This window comes from Thamnophis sirtalis, unplaced genomic scaffold (assembly GCF_051295495.1).
Source record: "Thamnophis sirtalis isolate CommonGarterSnake01/CBP01778 unplaced genomic scaffold, rThaSir2_p1.2 scaffold_4, whole genome shotgun sequence".
In the NCBI taxonomy this organism is placed as follows: Eukaryota; Metazoa; Chordata; class Lepidosauria; order Squamata; family Natricidae; genus Thamnophis; species Thamnophis sirtalis.
This window is the reverse complement of record NW_028261384.1, coordinates 40224277-40239897: the sequence shown is the minus strand read 5'-3', so window position 1 is coordinate 40239897 and position 15621 is coordinate 40224277. Positions and strand designations below refer to the sequence as shown.

The following is a 15621-nucleotide window of genomic DNA, read 5'->3' as shown; positions in this document are numbered from 1 at the left end:
GGGAACTAATCAAATTTGCAGGACTAGCCAATACACAAGAAGATAGGCTCAAGATATGAGGATTTTAAGACTTGAAAACTGAATGAAATTTTGATGGTAAGAAATGCACAGATATAAAATAGGTGGTGCTTGGGCCTAATAATAGTAATTATGAGAAAGAGTCCTATTAGACAATCACTTAAATATGAATCAGTAGTGTGCTGCAGCTGTCAAAAAAGGCTAATGCAATTTTAGGCTGCATTAACAGAGGGATAGAATCAAGACTATGTAAAGTGTTTAATATCACTTTATAATGCCTTGACAAGACCACTTGGAATATTCCATCTAGTTTTGGCTGCAACGACATAAAAAAAGATATTGACACTCTAGAAAGAGTGCACAGAAGAGGCTAAAAGCAAGAACAATTACAAGCATTGGCTAAGTCTAGATTAATGAAAAGGATGACTAGAGGTGAACAAGCAATAGACAGAAACTAATTAAGGTTTAGCTTTGCATGAGTCTTATTTCCTTCTAGAGAAATTCAGGCTACATTAACCAAGGCTGGGCCACCCTTGATGTTTCAGTGTTTTGCTGGAGAGTATGCTCTAAAATGTAGGAGGGACCAAGAAATAAGTCAACCTTTAGTGAAATGAGGATCAAACTTAAAATTCAGATAAATTACCCATTCATGTTAATTAAATATGTAAGGAATAAGTTTTTCCATTGTAGCAAATTAAAAATTGAAAACTGGATGCAGTATATTGTATATATGGGCACTGGTAGCATACCTTTAACCTAAGAAATCATTATGTACCATTGCCTTTCACAGTAATCAAATTGTATCACAGAAAACCATCTCCCACTATAACTTACTGGATCAGCGAAATATGATCCATAGAATTATTCTCATTTCTTTCACACAGAAATGTATCACCAAAACTTCCTGTCATTCTAGTAGTTGCACATCTTGGAGTTGATGTTTTGGCATTCTTATACGAAAAGAAATCCGTTTTTGCATCCAAGAATTTATTTTTTATGCGAGATCTGCGAAGTTCAACAAAGCCTTTCTTAGCCATTTCTTCACCAACATCCAGTAAACCACATTCTGCATGGGCAACAATGGTACCGTCCCGATGCAGAGTTTTATGTGTTATCTTAATTTCTTTTTCAAGTATCAAACTATTCAGAAATATCCGCCCCTGCAAAATAAAAATTAGAAGTTATTATACAAGAAGTTGAAATATGATCCTATAATTAAAGAATTTCAGAACTAATGAAGTGCACTGCTGCATTATATTTTCTCTCATCAAAAGCTACTTTTTATGTCAAAAAACAATTAAACAAATACACAAATTGCTTCCAGTATTTTGATCACCTTGATATCTATCATTCAGAGCCACACTCAATCTGATTTAATAAAAAAACTAGAAAATATATTCCAGTATTGCTTTAGACAGTTCTTGTTAAAACGGAAATTGAATGCCTTTAGCTGGCTGGTTAATCTAAATATTCATAGTATCTCTTTGCCTGTTCATCTTTGACACCTTGAACATACTTGATAATTCTATAAGAAAGTTATATAAAATGGGGTAATCATGACTTCTGATCAGAACTGATTGCTCCTTTTTTTCCTATCCCTTTCAATTGAGCATTTAATCTCAGTTTCTTATAATGTGAGGATCTTCAAGGATATTGACTACTACTTTACAATCAAGGACATGCTCCATTTATGATGCCCTGGCCAGCAATTCAGAAACTATTTAAAAGCGAAACCCACTTTTATACAACCCTTGGGGGGGGGGGGGGGGAGAATGACACAGACTGCTTTTCACCATTTTGCCTTCTTATAAATGAAATTAAATGGGAAAGTTTGGGGGGGAGGACAGAATAAAAGCTCAATTCCTTGTTCAGATGTCTCTTCATGAAGTCAATAAGATGTTATAGAAGGCATGTTTATGCCATACTAAAACTAGGTTTTTTTTCATAATCAGTAAAAAAGAAATGAAGAATAAATAGCTCACAATATAATTAAAATGACACAAACGCTACTGTGTTTCCCCAAAAATATGACAGGGTCTTCTTATTTTCTTTTGCCCCACGAAATATGGCCTTGGGCTTATTATCAAGGAGGGCTTATTGTTTTGGGATTGCCGGGCAGCTGCTCCTTTGCGAACTGGCTCTTCCTGCATTGGCCGCTCTAGGAGTGCTCTCTATGATGGGCCGGCTGCTGGAAGGCCCACCATAGAGTGCACTCCTAGAGCGGCCGATGCTGAAAGATTCGGTCCCGAGTTTTGGAGTTTGGAAGTTATGCTCGGAGCATGGGGGCAGCGGGAGCCAGTGGCAGTGCACTGGGAGCTGCCCAAGAGCTTAGTGAGGCTAGGGGCGGAACAGGCGCTCGCACAACCCCCTCCTCCAGCCGGGCAGAGATCCATGCACTGATCTAGGGGGTATTCCAAATGTGCCAAGCCGCGGGAGCTGGGGGGCGGGTAGAGCATCGCGTGGCTTGCCGCCTTAGTGATACCCCCTAGGTCAGTGAATGGCGCTCTGTCGGACTGGAGAGGGGATTTGCCAGGCAGCTGCTTGTGAACATAGTGACCTCATGGCTGCTTCCCCCTGAGGCTGTTCCCATCTCTTCAGAGTGCTTGCAAGGGAGCAGCCGCATGGCAACTCCCCCCTCCGGCGAAGCAGAACGCCACTCCCCAACCTAGCAGTATCCCGAAAGCAGCAAGCAACATAAGCGACTTCCCCTCCCTCTCGGCTCCCACGGCTTGGCGCTTTCGGGATACCGCTAGGTTGGTGAGTGGTGCTCTGCCTGGCCGGAGGGGGGGGTTGTCCAGGAGGTTTATTTTCAGGGGTGGGCTTATATTTTTACCCAGGTGAAAATTGTGGCAAAGCATTAGTTTTGGGACAGGTTGTATTTTCGGGGAAACACGGTATCAAGAGAAGAACAACTAATGCTGTTACTTTTCTTTGCAATTTTAAATATATGCATTTTTTATCCACGCTCTTGCCACGACTACCAACCATGGAGTTTACATTTGAAATTTACATGCACAAACATAATCACATGAAACATCTGGCTTACCTGATCAAATTGAGTTAAATCTATATTAGCTGATAGCTGTAATCCCCACAATGTATACTTTTTTGCTACACCAGGAAACTGCAAGTTTTCAGGGATCTCAACTATCTCTGATCTTCTGAGGACCTCAGAGTTCCCATAGTCAATATATAATACTTGACACTGTAACAGCAAAATGACAAAGATTTTTTTTTAATTTGACTTTTGAAGCTGTAAGGTAGTGAAGCCTATTTTTTCCACTTGACACTCCACCCCATTCCCTCCTTGCTGGGCTTGCTATAATGGTTTTCCAGATTGGGATTCTTGAAGAACACAAAGTAAACTCTATTTATATCATGTCACTGAAATGTTCTAACCCTTATTTTATTTGAGGATCACTTATATTTTGCTCCTTATTTTGAACAAAGCAGGAAAGCCTTCTTCCTTCCCGATTTTCCTCATAGGGACATTATGTAAAAAATTGGGAAGCTTAGCATTATAAACAACATCAGTTTTCAAAGAGCAAAAAATCTGGATAAAGAAGTATCACTTTAATTTATAATAAAAATAGACACGCACCTAAAGGAGATAGTAGAAATAAAATCTAATTACCGAATATGTGTTTACAGATAAAAACAACTAAGAGAACAAAATGTATAAAGACAATAGAAAGCATAATCTAAGTAATTACATCTTGTTCTCTAGGGACACTTCTATAAACTTTCTCTTACTGAAAGTTAATGGCTGAGACTTTCCCTGAACCAGAGCTGTGAACACTATTTGAACTGTTGGACCACTAACCATAACTGCCTTTTATTTGAAAATCTCCTACATCTACTCCTTGCTCTGGGGAAAGAAACAGAATAGAAAGTCTCAGTAACTGTTTCTATAGCTCTTAAGACTTTCAAGGCATCAATACAGTTGTGTACACTAGTAAAAAGTAAAGTCCATAGAGCTTGGTGAGACTTATTTGTAAGTATGCAAATATAACAAAATAGGAGAAAAAGTTGATCCAAGTTTAGCTGTAGAAAGTCTCTTTGTTTAGACTTAGATATTAAAATCAGAAGTCAATATTCTTCCCAATTATACAATGAAGTGGAGAACAATTGAATTCCCCATAATTAAATTTAACTTAACAGTTTTTAAAATCCAGCAGCAGAACAAGACAAAACCAATTTGAAGACTGTACATAGGATTATTAACTAGGCTACAAACATAAACCTGCTGCACCTTACAAAACATCATTTTTCTTGTCAACCCATTTCTGTATTTCCAAAATTACATTCAGAAAATCAAGCTGAGCAGCGATTAAAATATTATTTTTACTTTTTCATCATTGATAACTTTGAGTAGTTTACATCTGTACCAGCATTTATCTTCAGAAAAGCAAGCTCCATATATCTGAGGAATAAAACAAATGCAGATCAATTTGTAACTTTACATATAATTTTTAGATTCTAACTTCATTACAGTATGAATAATTTTGACCAGAATATTATAATTCATTTAATACAATCCTGTAAAAATGCAATGAACCTACTTTTTTCTATTTTTATAGCTACCAATTCAGATTTTTTTAAAGCAGCCTTTTATTCTGAAAAAGGTGTATTTGTATAATACTACAAAACAGAACAAATTCTTGTTCTTAGAGAAATTATTTAGTCATATTGCAAAATACAGATGGAGTGTGTGTAGAAAGTCATCATGACATCCCAATAAAGATAAACAGCACAGAAATAAAGATATCAGCAATTTAACAAAGATATATTCCATAGTTTTATATCACTTTTTAAGAATAACTTATTCTGATATTCTCATAAGTAGTTTAATATGCCCACAGATTATTGGGTTCATGAAATTTCACCTTAATACCCCTTCACAAAATATTCATAAAAGTTATAGTAATCTGAATTTCCAAGGGGAAAAATCTGGGTTGAAAATATATGTTTCTCCATTATAACTCTGGAGAAAAAAAATAAATATAAGGGGGAAAATATAGAAGTTATAGGTAACACTGTAAAAATTCTCCTTTTGGAAAAGTTAAAAAACATTTGTTTTCAATTTCATACAAAGAATTCTATGTGAAGAGTTTTATGCACAATAATCCATAGCAACAGAAAATACTAATTCTTTTGTTAAGCCAATATCCAGGATCTATTAACAGCATGCTTAACCATAAAACAGTTAAGAGCAAACACACTATAAGCAAGCGAAGAGATGTTGCTTCCATACCATCCTTCTATTTATGATTTTAGAATACAGATAATCCCCGGGTTACAAGCGATAGACATTATGTGATAAGTGGCCTGTAGCATTTATGAACAAGTCCCCAAATTATATTGCAGCACCACAGCAGTTGTTCACTATTACAAATGACTGCAGAGGGTCTGCAATATTAACCCCTCCTATTCCCCCTGCCAGGTCTTCACCTGTGGAGACTCATCTTGCAAAGACTCTTCTCTGTCACAGTTTCTTTGCCTGCATTCGCAGAGAACATAGGCCTAACGCACCACAAGATCAGTAGCATGAGATCTCGGGATACCGATCTCATGTAATCTCACACTGTAGACCTCTATTCTCTGCGAACTGAGACCTAGATGTTTGCAAATGAAGGAAAGGTTTTGGTCCTTCAGGCCTTCCCTCCATTTGCTGTTTCCTTGCTAAAGCCTGCAGGGAGATTGCGATCCTGTAGGCTTTGGTAGTGGGGCACATCCTTCTGAAGCCCTTTTCCTACTGGCAAAGGCATTTTGCAAAGGGCTGCCAAAGTCTACAGGGACGCAATCCTCAAGTGCTTTGATAACAATAAAGCAGCCCAGAATGGCTGCACACAGCCTTCCAGACCTCCATTCTCACCAGAGATCAGCTTGATGATGCTTCAGGCAGCGAGAAAGCAGGCTGCCTTCCAGACTCCCTTTGTTGCCACCAGAGGCCTAGTATGGCAAGCAAGAAGGTCTGGAAGGCTTCTGAGCCTGTTTTCTCACTGCCAGAAGCCTTGTTAAGCTGATTTTCAGCAAATAAGGAGGTCCAGAAGGTCGTGCGCAGCCTTCTGACATTGCTTCCTCACTGCAAAATGCCTCATCAAGCCCTTTGCCAATGAGAAAGAATGGAGCAGGCAAAGAAATAGGATGGAGAGACAGATCTTCATAAGGTAAGTCACCCATTGTGGCAGGATGGAGGGGAAGCAATTGTGAGGAACCCAAGGGAGGAAGAATGAGGTATCTGTGGTTCGGGGGAGGTCTTGGTTGGTCTGAAGTAGGTGGTCTATTCCATCACTAGGCCACCCCATAGACTTTCCTATCCCAAGATATTTCATGTTGCACTTAAAAAGCTGCAAATTTGCCCACGCAATAAATTAGCGAATGCGTGGGGAAAAGCAGGGAATGATCCCATTCAAGGTACAAGATTCTCCCCACAAATTCTCAACTTATGGATGGAATGGGAAGGCTGCATTACATTCTTAACTCAAAGACTACTTGTAGTCAAGCAAATTGCCCAAACTCAAGATACTATTAAACTAAGTCACCAATCTTTAGCATAGGTAGTGCTCACTTAGGAACTATAACTGAATTAGCAATTTGGTTGCTAAATCGCTAAGCAGAAATATCAGATGATCATAACAGTCTTATGGTTACGAGAAGTATCATAGTTGCTAAGCAAAAAAAATCACATGATAATTTCTGCCTTCTCTATTAACTGCTTGTTGTAAGGCATTTGCAAAACAGGCAAACAATGATTATGTGATGATCATAAATGCAATGACCGACCATAATTATTTATTATTTTAGTCAACCCTAAAACAATTTCTATATGATGCAGTCGGTAATAAGGTCTACTTGTACACATTGTTGTAATATTTCTGCAGCCCAGAAGTACATTTTTCTTTTTGATAGTGATGCATTCATAATTTGTCAACTGTTTGCAAGCCGCTTTTCTTTGTCCACAAGCATTAAAATGATTAAAGCTTGCCAATCATTAAGATTTCATATTCAACAACAATTCAACAAAATATTTATTCAACTTTTCTATCATAAATTGCTCAAAGTACAAGACAAATATAAATGAAAATGGCATCTGAATACAATATTTTGAGGCAAATAAAAAGCTAGATCACATAATGTATTACACCAAGTTTTGCAGAACAAGTCACATTTAACAAACTGGGCTGGGTCGTAAGTAATACTATGTCATCATTTACAATGAAATGCAAACCTAGTCAATATTTATTGTGCATGTACTAAAAGCAGAGGTGGAAGACAAGAATATATTATTTAAAAGGTCATCAATTTACTTCAAATAGAAGTCCTTGGAGTGCATGTTAAAGCATACAAATTCAAGTGATCCCTGCAAAATGTTTTGATAAGAACATATGTATATAACCTACCTTATTAAAATCAGGATTGCCAAAAACTGGGATAGCATGAGGACAGATTTCAGCCAGACCAGAACTAATCTTCAAAATTTCCTGAGATTTACTAATGTTCTAAACAACACACATTGAAATCCAAATCAATATTCATATTCAAGATTTTTACACCACATAATCAATGACAAATCCTAAAGTGATTCAAACATAAAGCATTCTGTATGTAGAATTTTAAGAGTTTATCTTTAAAAACCCTTGATTTTATCAAATTTAAGCATCAAGAATTTCTATTTTAGATAAATAATAACTCCCTCAGGCATGAATTATTTTAATCTCACTTTAATCAACAGTGCTGTTCTTAACACCCCACAATTTTGACCTTACCTGTGCCCAAAAAGTTGCAGCATCTTCTACATGACAGCCGATTGCAATTTCAACTGTGAGAAGAAAAAACTTGAATCAGTTTTATATTAAAAGAGTAGTTTAAACAACCCTATACCCACTTAATATATGTACCTTTATTATATGTTGAATTCTCCTCCATGTTGACAGAACCTAAAATATGAAAACAATTGTTGGTTAGAATAATAGCCTATTATTTATTATTAGTAACTTAAGCAGTTTCATCATTACAAATACCTGTTCAGTGAAATTCAAAAAAAAAAATAGGAAACTAGGGGATAATTTACTTGCCACTTTCTTAGGACAAAATGTGTTGTCCCTTCTCAAACCTGTAGGTAAGGTTCAGACATCATAGTAATATGGGTAGTCCTCGACTAATGATTACAATTGGGACCACACTGCAAAAAGGTTACATGAGTCTCACCTTATTTATGTCCTTTTTTGTAAGATTGTTAAGTCAATTATGCAGTTGTTAAGCAAATCTGGCTTTCCACATTTTCTTTCCTTATTGAAAACCAGCTGGGAAAGTCAAATGAAAATCACATGATCTTGGGACTTGCAACTATTGAAAATACATGCCAGTTGCCAAGTGCCTGAATTTTGATCATGTGATTGTGGGGATGTTATGATGGTCCTAAATATGATGACCAATTGCAAGTTACTTTTTTCAATGCTATTGTAACTTTAAACAGTCAGTAAAAAATAGTTGTAAGTCAAGGACTAGCTGTACATCATGAGGTTAGTTTAATTAAGGCTTAGTAAGTCGTATGAAACAATTTATTTGGTTTTATAAATAATGGCTTAGGAATTTGTGCAATGGCAAATTCAGCCTGTTCTGTCTTGTTCAAAAAGTCCTGAATAAATAATTCATAATTAATATGATGCGTAATAAGCCATTTCTCTAGCATGCAGCAGTAATACCAAAAGGGTTTCTCTTATGACAACATGGATGCAACTATCACTTGCTTTTTAAATTTTGAAAGTGCTTTGCCTTACTAAAAATGTTTATTTTTGTAATTAGAGCACCACTGTTTTGTCAGCAGATGTCCCTGCCTCTTATTAGTTTCTCCTGAACAAGTTTCCTCAACAGGACTCCTTCCAGATTCACCTAGAACAGGGGGTTCCCAACCAGGTAAGAGAGACAATATTGGAGGAGGTGCGAAAACTTGGGTTCAGAAGTTTCAAAAGTATAGTGTATATGTATATAATTATTTATTTATTTTAAAGGGTTCGAGAATATATCAGAAGCATTCTAAAGGTGCGGGGTATAGAAAAGGTTGGAACCCTCTGACCTAGAATCTAAACTTAGAATAGTATTATTTCAAATGCAGCCACACCTTAGATTTTATACAAGAGCACTATAACCTTATCAAAGTTATTTCACTTCTTTTCCTCCTAATCAAATCTAATACTGAAGTAAAGAAAGTTAGCACCCACCCCTCTTAGAATGAAATATTCTAGGAAATATTAAAAAGGCAGAATATTATTTCCTTGGATGAGAAAAGGAGAAACATGTTTTAAAAGACAAAGCATCTCCCTGCAGCTCCTTGTCAGGGTTCCAAGTAACACCCTCAGCGGCCTACACTCCCTGCCCCCCATTTCAGCTCCAGGGTGATGGGATTAAGACATGGCCCTCAGGACATGATAGGATTAGCCCTTGCTCAAGATCCAAACCAGGACAAAGACATTAAGCCATAGTAATTGCCCAACACCCTTTCAGAACACACAACACATTTAGCTAAAATATAGTTAGCAGTTTTATGATTTGGTGACCATGTTCCTATAATAAATTTATTCTGAATACTGAATAAACTGATTTTCTGAGCTGCAAAGCACTGAGCCATAAACTAAGCAAGCAGGCTGGGTTTGTTCCACTCCACAAAAGTCAAAGCAAGGTTAAAGTAAAATGCTTGGTATGCTGTACAAATGGATCTCTGCTTAAAATGTTGGCTTAGAAGCAAAAAGACCTAATTTTTTGTTCAGATACAGCCATAAATATTTATTCAATAATTTTAAGCCAACTTTATCTCACAACTTATGAGAAGAGGAATTTATTTATCCATCAAACTTTAATTATTTGTTTATTTAACTTGTATGCCTTGCGATTCCCAATGATTGGGCAGCTTATAACAATTATAACAAAAACATTACAATAAAATCAATGAAAACAAAGGGGGAAATTATAAATATTAAGAACATGGGATCAAATCAAAAATAAGCAAGCCTTGTTCTCTTTTAGCAAAGGCCTAGCTGAAGAATCCAGGCCTTCCCAGTTTTTTTAAACAGCAAAATGAGGACTATCTGGATCTCAATGCAAATCTTGTTTCAAGAGCATGTGTAGCTACAAAGTGCATTCCCAGGATCCCAATAAATATTAAGGAGCCCAAATCAGATTGAACAGGCAGATTCTATCAGAGTTCTATAAAGGGTCTTGAGCTTCTAGGGAAAAAAATGGGACATACATCTAACAAAGAGTAAGTATCTGCAAGGAGAAAAACCCCTACGTGTATTAGAGCACAGGCTACAGAGATTTTATGTACATGGGAAGTTCATTCTTCTCATTCTTAAAAAATAAAGTGTGTATATTTCAATCAAACCAAAGTTTAATTAAAGGAACCTAAACTATTCTAAATATAATCTTTATTGTCACTGTACTTAAATACAACGAAATTGGTTATTCTGCCCCAGATTCAGCTACAAACACTGAAGAAAATGATCTAAGGTAGAGGCATGAATCTGGGGGAAAACTTCAGCCCAATGAATCCTGGAGAGTCTATCAACTCCTAAAACATAGAGCAATCTTTCTCAATCATGGTAACAAAAATGAGAGGACTTCGTCTCCCAGAATTCCTCAGGCAGCATTTCCCTGGAGCACTTGGGAGTTGAAGTCCACCAATCTTAATATTAAGATGGTCACAGGGCCATAACAGGTTAAATAAGCTAATGCTGTGATTAAAAGGCAAGCTTCCTAAATTTATATTGCATATATTTAATTAGTAGTAATGATAGGCACATTGAAACAATTTCTAATCCCAAGAACACCCTTTTATGACTGTCTGAAAATAGGGACAGCCCCAGTTGCAAGCTTTGTAACACTATGAAAATCAGCTGGAATCTGTTGACATAATTTTTTGAGCCTGGGAAATGCAGATCCCCATCAAACCTGCTTCAATCTCATTGTCCAAGATCATGCCTATTTATTTAATTTCCACAATATTTAATTTATCAAATTTAGAAACCACCTATATCCTCATTGGGTAATATACAAATATGCAACTGGACTCTGTGTACTCTACAAATAAAATATTAAAACAAAAATATACATAAATTGGAAACAAGATGCAATAGTTAAAATTTAACATTAAAATTGTGAGTTAGTGAATTGTTGCCAGTGTTACAATTGACAATGTTATAAAAAGATTGATTTATTAGATTTATATCCTGATTTTCATTCAACTCAAGGTATTGTTTGTTATATTATTTTTCCTCAAAACAGGAAAGTTGGACAGAAAGAAATTTACAACAACCAGGTTATTAACTTAATTGCAGTTATTCACTTTACAGGTGTGGCAAGAAAGGTAATCAAATGGTGAAAAACTCAACTGTCTTGCCCATGCAACATAAATTTTGGGCTCAATTGTGGTTCTACATCTAAGAGTACCTCTATTAGTAAGCTGCTGTGGCTGAGGCTAGTTTACAACTTAAGATCTCCCTGCTCTAATTCAAGTTTTCAACGCCTATACTGCAATTCATCAACAAATTCACTAGTGGATCAGATCTACTTTTAGCCATTCTGCTTTAAAGATTACCCCATGGACACAAAATTTACAGAAAACATATCCTAACTAGCTTTCTATTTCACTAATTTAAAAACAGTACAAATTTGGTCGAACGTTGTAAAAAGTAAAATGGTAATGTTTATTCCAGAACATTGAATAAAGTATTTACAAAAAATCCAGTTGTTTTACCTCATTTGTAAGTCACGAGGTACTACACCTCTATCATTGCAACTGCCTATCTTTATATAATTAATATTAACTTATTAAAACGATAGCTACTCCACGAGGCTGGGCTGCAGATATACCACAGGATGAACCTCTTGGAATTTAGTACCAAAAAAGTAACTCGTGGCTTCTTGGTAAGCCACTTGCTTACCCACAATTGCTTGAACCAAGTTAACCTAACTGCTAGCTTTGCAGTACACACCGTAGTAAACCACAAACTCTTACGCAGCTGAATTTTCTGATTTAATAGGCAAAGTTTTCGTTTAACGCGTCATTCAATCTAGCCACAGTAAATTAAATACTATTAACAGACTCCGATTTTCAGCAAGACTAGGTGACTCAAGACTTTTTGTCTCTTCGCGCTTTATTTTTATTTTTTGCTGGAAAGGAGCGATTCAAAAAAAGGCCTTAAAGGTTTCAGTTTTTTAGAATCAAATCACCACTTAGCAAGTGGCTGGGAGATGCTCTTCGGATTTTATTTCCCTTCCCCCCGCGTATCTCAGAATCGCAGCCAACCTTCTGTTTTAACACTTGGGCCAATTAGAAGTTCAAGAATTATAGAAAAACGATCTAATATTTACCCTCATGCGAGAAGGAGATACTCCAAGCACGCCACCACAATCGCGCCTTAGTACAGTCACGTGAGATATTGCATCAGTCTAAGCCTGCGCTAGAGTTTAACGGCCTAAAAGTCTTTCTCGGATCTGATTGGGCAAATCTGAGAACGGCTCTTTGGACCTGAGCTTTCGGTGTCTTTCGGATTTTGGGGTGGGGGGGTGGGAGCGGGGATGCCTTCAGTCCCGTTTGCCTATCGTGTGCTATGGTGGGCGTGCTTTCTCCCCATGGTTGCTACAGAATAACGTGTACGTTTCATCCTAGGTAGCTGAATTGCCTGATCCCTCTTATACAGAATCTTCCTGAGTAAAACCGCCTCTTTCCCCCATATTCATGAAGTGTGCATACTTTGCCAGTGGTTTTTAAAAAGGTGGGTCTTTTTTTCTTTTTAAATTAGCCTCGCTGAACAGTGATCCCTTGTCACTTAGGTTTCTGGCTAATTTTTAATCAGGCGGAAGTAGCAAAGCTAACTTGCAAGCTTTCAGGTTCAAAAAGCATACAATCACCCTTAATGCTGCATTGGTGCCATCAATAGAATAGAGTAGAATAGAATAGAATTCTTTATTGGCCAAGTGTAATTGGACACAAGGAATTTGTCTTTGGTACATATGCTCTCTGTGTATATAAGGAGAATAAAATACGTTCATCAACAATAAAAAGATGCAGCACTTAGTGATAGTCAAGGTTACTAATAAAATATCAAATCGTATTAAGCTAATTTGATATCAAATATAAGTTATGAATATATAATATAAATATATTATAAAATATTTTATTTTTAAAATATAAAATAAATATCAAATATACATTGATATTTGATATCAAATCATACTAAGCTAGTTGGAAATAGTTTAAATTGCCAGATCATCAACATTTTAGCCATTGTCTATCCACTACGGGATAAAAGCCACTTCTGCATGTTTCCAAGCAATATGGTCTTGAACTTTGTTTTATCAGTTGGCACCACAATACTTCCTGATGTATCAATCCATCTTGCATCCAAAACTTAATGTTAGGTATGTTCTCAAACATAGTAGGCAACACTGATGTGAACAAGTATGCTACTGCATGGGTGTCAAAACCTGATCGAGTCACATGCATAGAGCTCAAAGCATTGTTAAAGACCCCACACACCCACTTTACAGTCCGTTTCTGTTGCTCCGCTTTGGGAGGAGCTTTTGAAATAGTTCTGGCAGGACTATCAGATTCTGTAAGAGCTTTGTTCTCTATGCCATCCGTCTGGTAAACTCGCAAGATTCATTTTTTTCACCATGTACATGTTTATATCTAAACTAGATTGTGTTGTTTCTGTGAGTCATATAATATATGTGAGTACATGTATATTGTTTGTTTGTTTGTCATGTTTATATAGTGTATATTGGAGGTGGTGATCCTTTGAGAGCTGTGTGCAATGAAATTTCATTTTAATGAATACCGATAAATGTACATTTAATAAAGTTATTCTAAGCCTAAATCTACTGTTACTAGAGATTAAGATCCATTTTCAGCTATCATCTATAAGGCTGGTTTAATAAGGGATATCCTTTTCAAAAAACAAGGCATAAGATGTATGTTATCCAATCCAGTTGGCCCCACAATACTTGCTGATGTCATCAATTCATACTGCTAGGTATGTTGCTCAAATGCACTGGACAACATACTGATGTGAACAAATATGATACTGCATAGGTGTCAAAACTTGATCATGTCATGTGATGTGTATCACCATGATTTTTACCTTTGTGGAGCTGGGGTGGGGTGTTGCCTGTGCATGATGCATCCAGACCGGGGGCCATCAGTTTGGCATCCCTGTTCTATTGTGTCTGCTTATAATCAAAAGTGTCTGGAGGAGGTCAGTGTTCTTAAGACTATTATGAGAGCAAGCAAACCTTGGATGTCTCAGGAGGTCAGTTGAAGGTGATAAACACCACTTTCAAATCAGGCAATGTGGCAGCACTTACCATAGCAGGAGCTGATTTGAGATGTACTATAAAAACAGCAAAGCAGGCTCTATAGTCAGAAAGTGCAGAATGTCTTTCAAGATCCTATGTATCCTAGAATGGGACAAGGTATTTGGGTTATTCCTGACTATAAGGCAACTTCCCTAACATGTAAGGGTAACACAGATTTTCTAAAAAAAAAACTATGATTTTTTGGATGGTGTGAAGCTGCAAACATTCCAGCAAGGAAGGCTTTTCCCCTTCCTGATGAACAATTGCTCAGGTTTGATACAACTGCTGTTTAGAAGGTGCTATGGAAAGTCAATATTCAAAAAGTTGTGTCCTGCTAATATCCCTGGACAGTACTTAAGGAGTGTGTTGTTCAGCTGGCCATTGTTCCCACAAACATGACTGTAAGCATTGTGCCAGTACCAAAAAACTCACATGCCTTAATTACCACCATCCAGTTGCACTCGCTTCTTTTATGAAGAAGTCTTTATCCCCTACTTTGACTCATTAGTTTGCCTATCAGAAGAGCTGATTTATAGATAATGCACTTTCCTCTGTGCTTCATCTTAGGTTGGCGCACCTGGAGAATAATCATGTGCAAATGCTGTTTGTTGATTTTACTTTGGCATTCAACACATTCATTCTTCAGCATTTGGTGAACAAACTGGGCCTATTAGGTTTTAATACTCCTTTATGTTATTGGACATTTGATTTCCTTATTGATAGGCCCAAGTTTGTGCGAGTTGGAATAAAAGTTTCCAACTCCATCTCGTTGACTACATGTTCCCTACAGGGCTGTCTTCAATCTACTCCTGTTCATCTTAATGCCCCACAACTGCTGTGCCAAATCTGCTATGAATCATATTGGATGACACAGCAATGGTGGGTCTTATCCAGGATGATAATGAAGATGCTTATAGGGAAGAGGTGAAGGCTCTGGTGGACCAGTGCAATAAAAGTAACCTGGCTCTAAATGTTAGTAAAACAAAGAAAATCATTGTAGATTTTAGAAAGAGCCAGCAGTCATATTCCACTCAATATCAAGGATACAGCTATAGAGGTGGTCAATAGTATTAAGTAACTTGGGGTGCAGATAACTAACAATCTGAATTGGTCTCTCCATACGTCATCCTTAGTGAAGGGTACAAACTAGCATCTGCATTTCCTGCATTGGATAAGAAAAGTGCACCTTTCTTCTTGTGTCCTGGCCACTTTTTAGAGGCACGATTGAGAGTGTCTTAACAAACT

General features: G+C 37.0%; 1 protein-coding gene across 1 annotated transcript in view; it reads right to left on the bottom strand.

Moving 5' to 3' along the window:
* The window catches only part of STK31 (serine/threonine kinase 31), a 71843-nt gene extending 63896 nt beyond the window's left edge, over positions 1-7947 (bottom strand). Inside the window, exons 1-6 of the mRNA XM_087714375.1 lie at positions 7920-7947; positions 7788-7840; positions 7422-7520; positions 4367-4441; positions 3065-3223; positions 853-1178 (exon numbers count right to left, since the gene is read on the bottom strand). Coding sequence (XP_087570501.1) covers positions 853-1178; positions 3065-3223; positions 4367-4441; positions 7422-7520; positions 7788-7840; positions 7920-7947 — 740 coding nt within the window. The remainder of the gene's footprint in view (positions 1-852; positions 1179-3064; positions 3224-4366; positions 4442-7421; positions 7521-7787; positions 7841-7919) is intronic.
* Positions 7948-15621: the final 7674 nt, after the last annotated feature.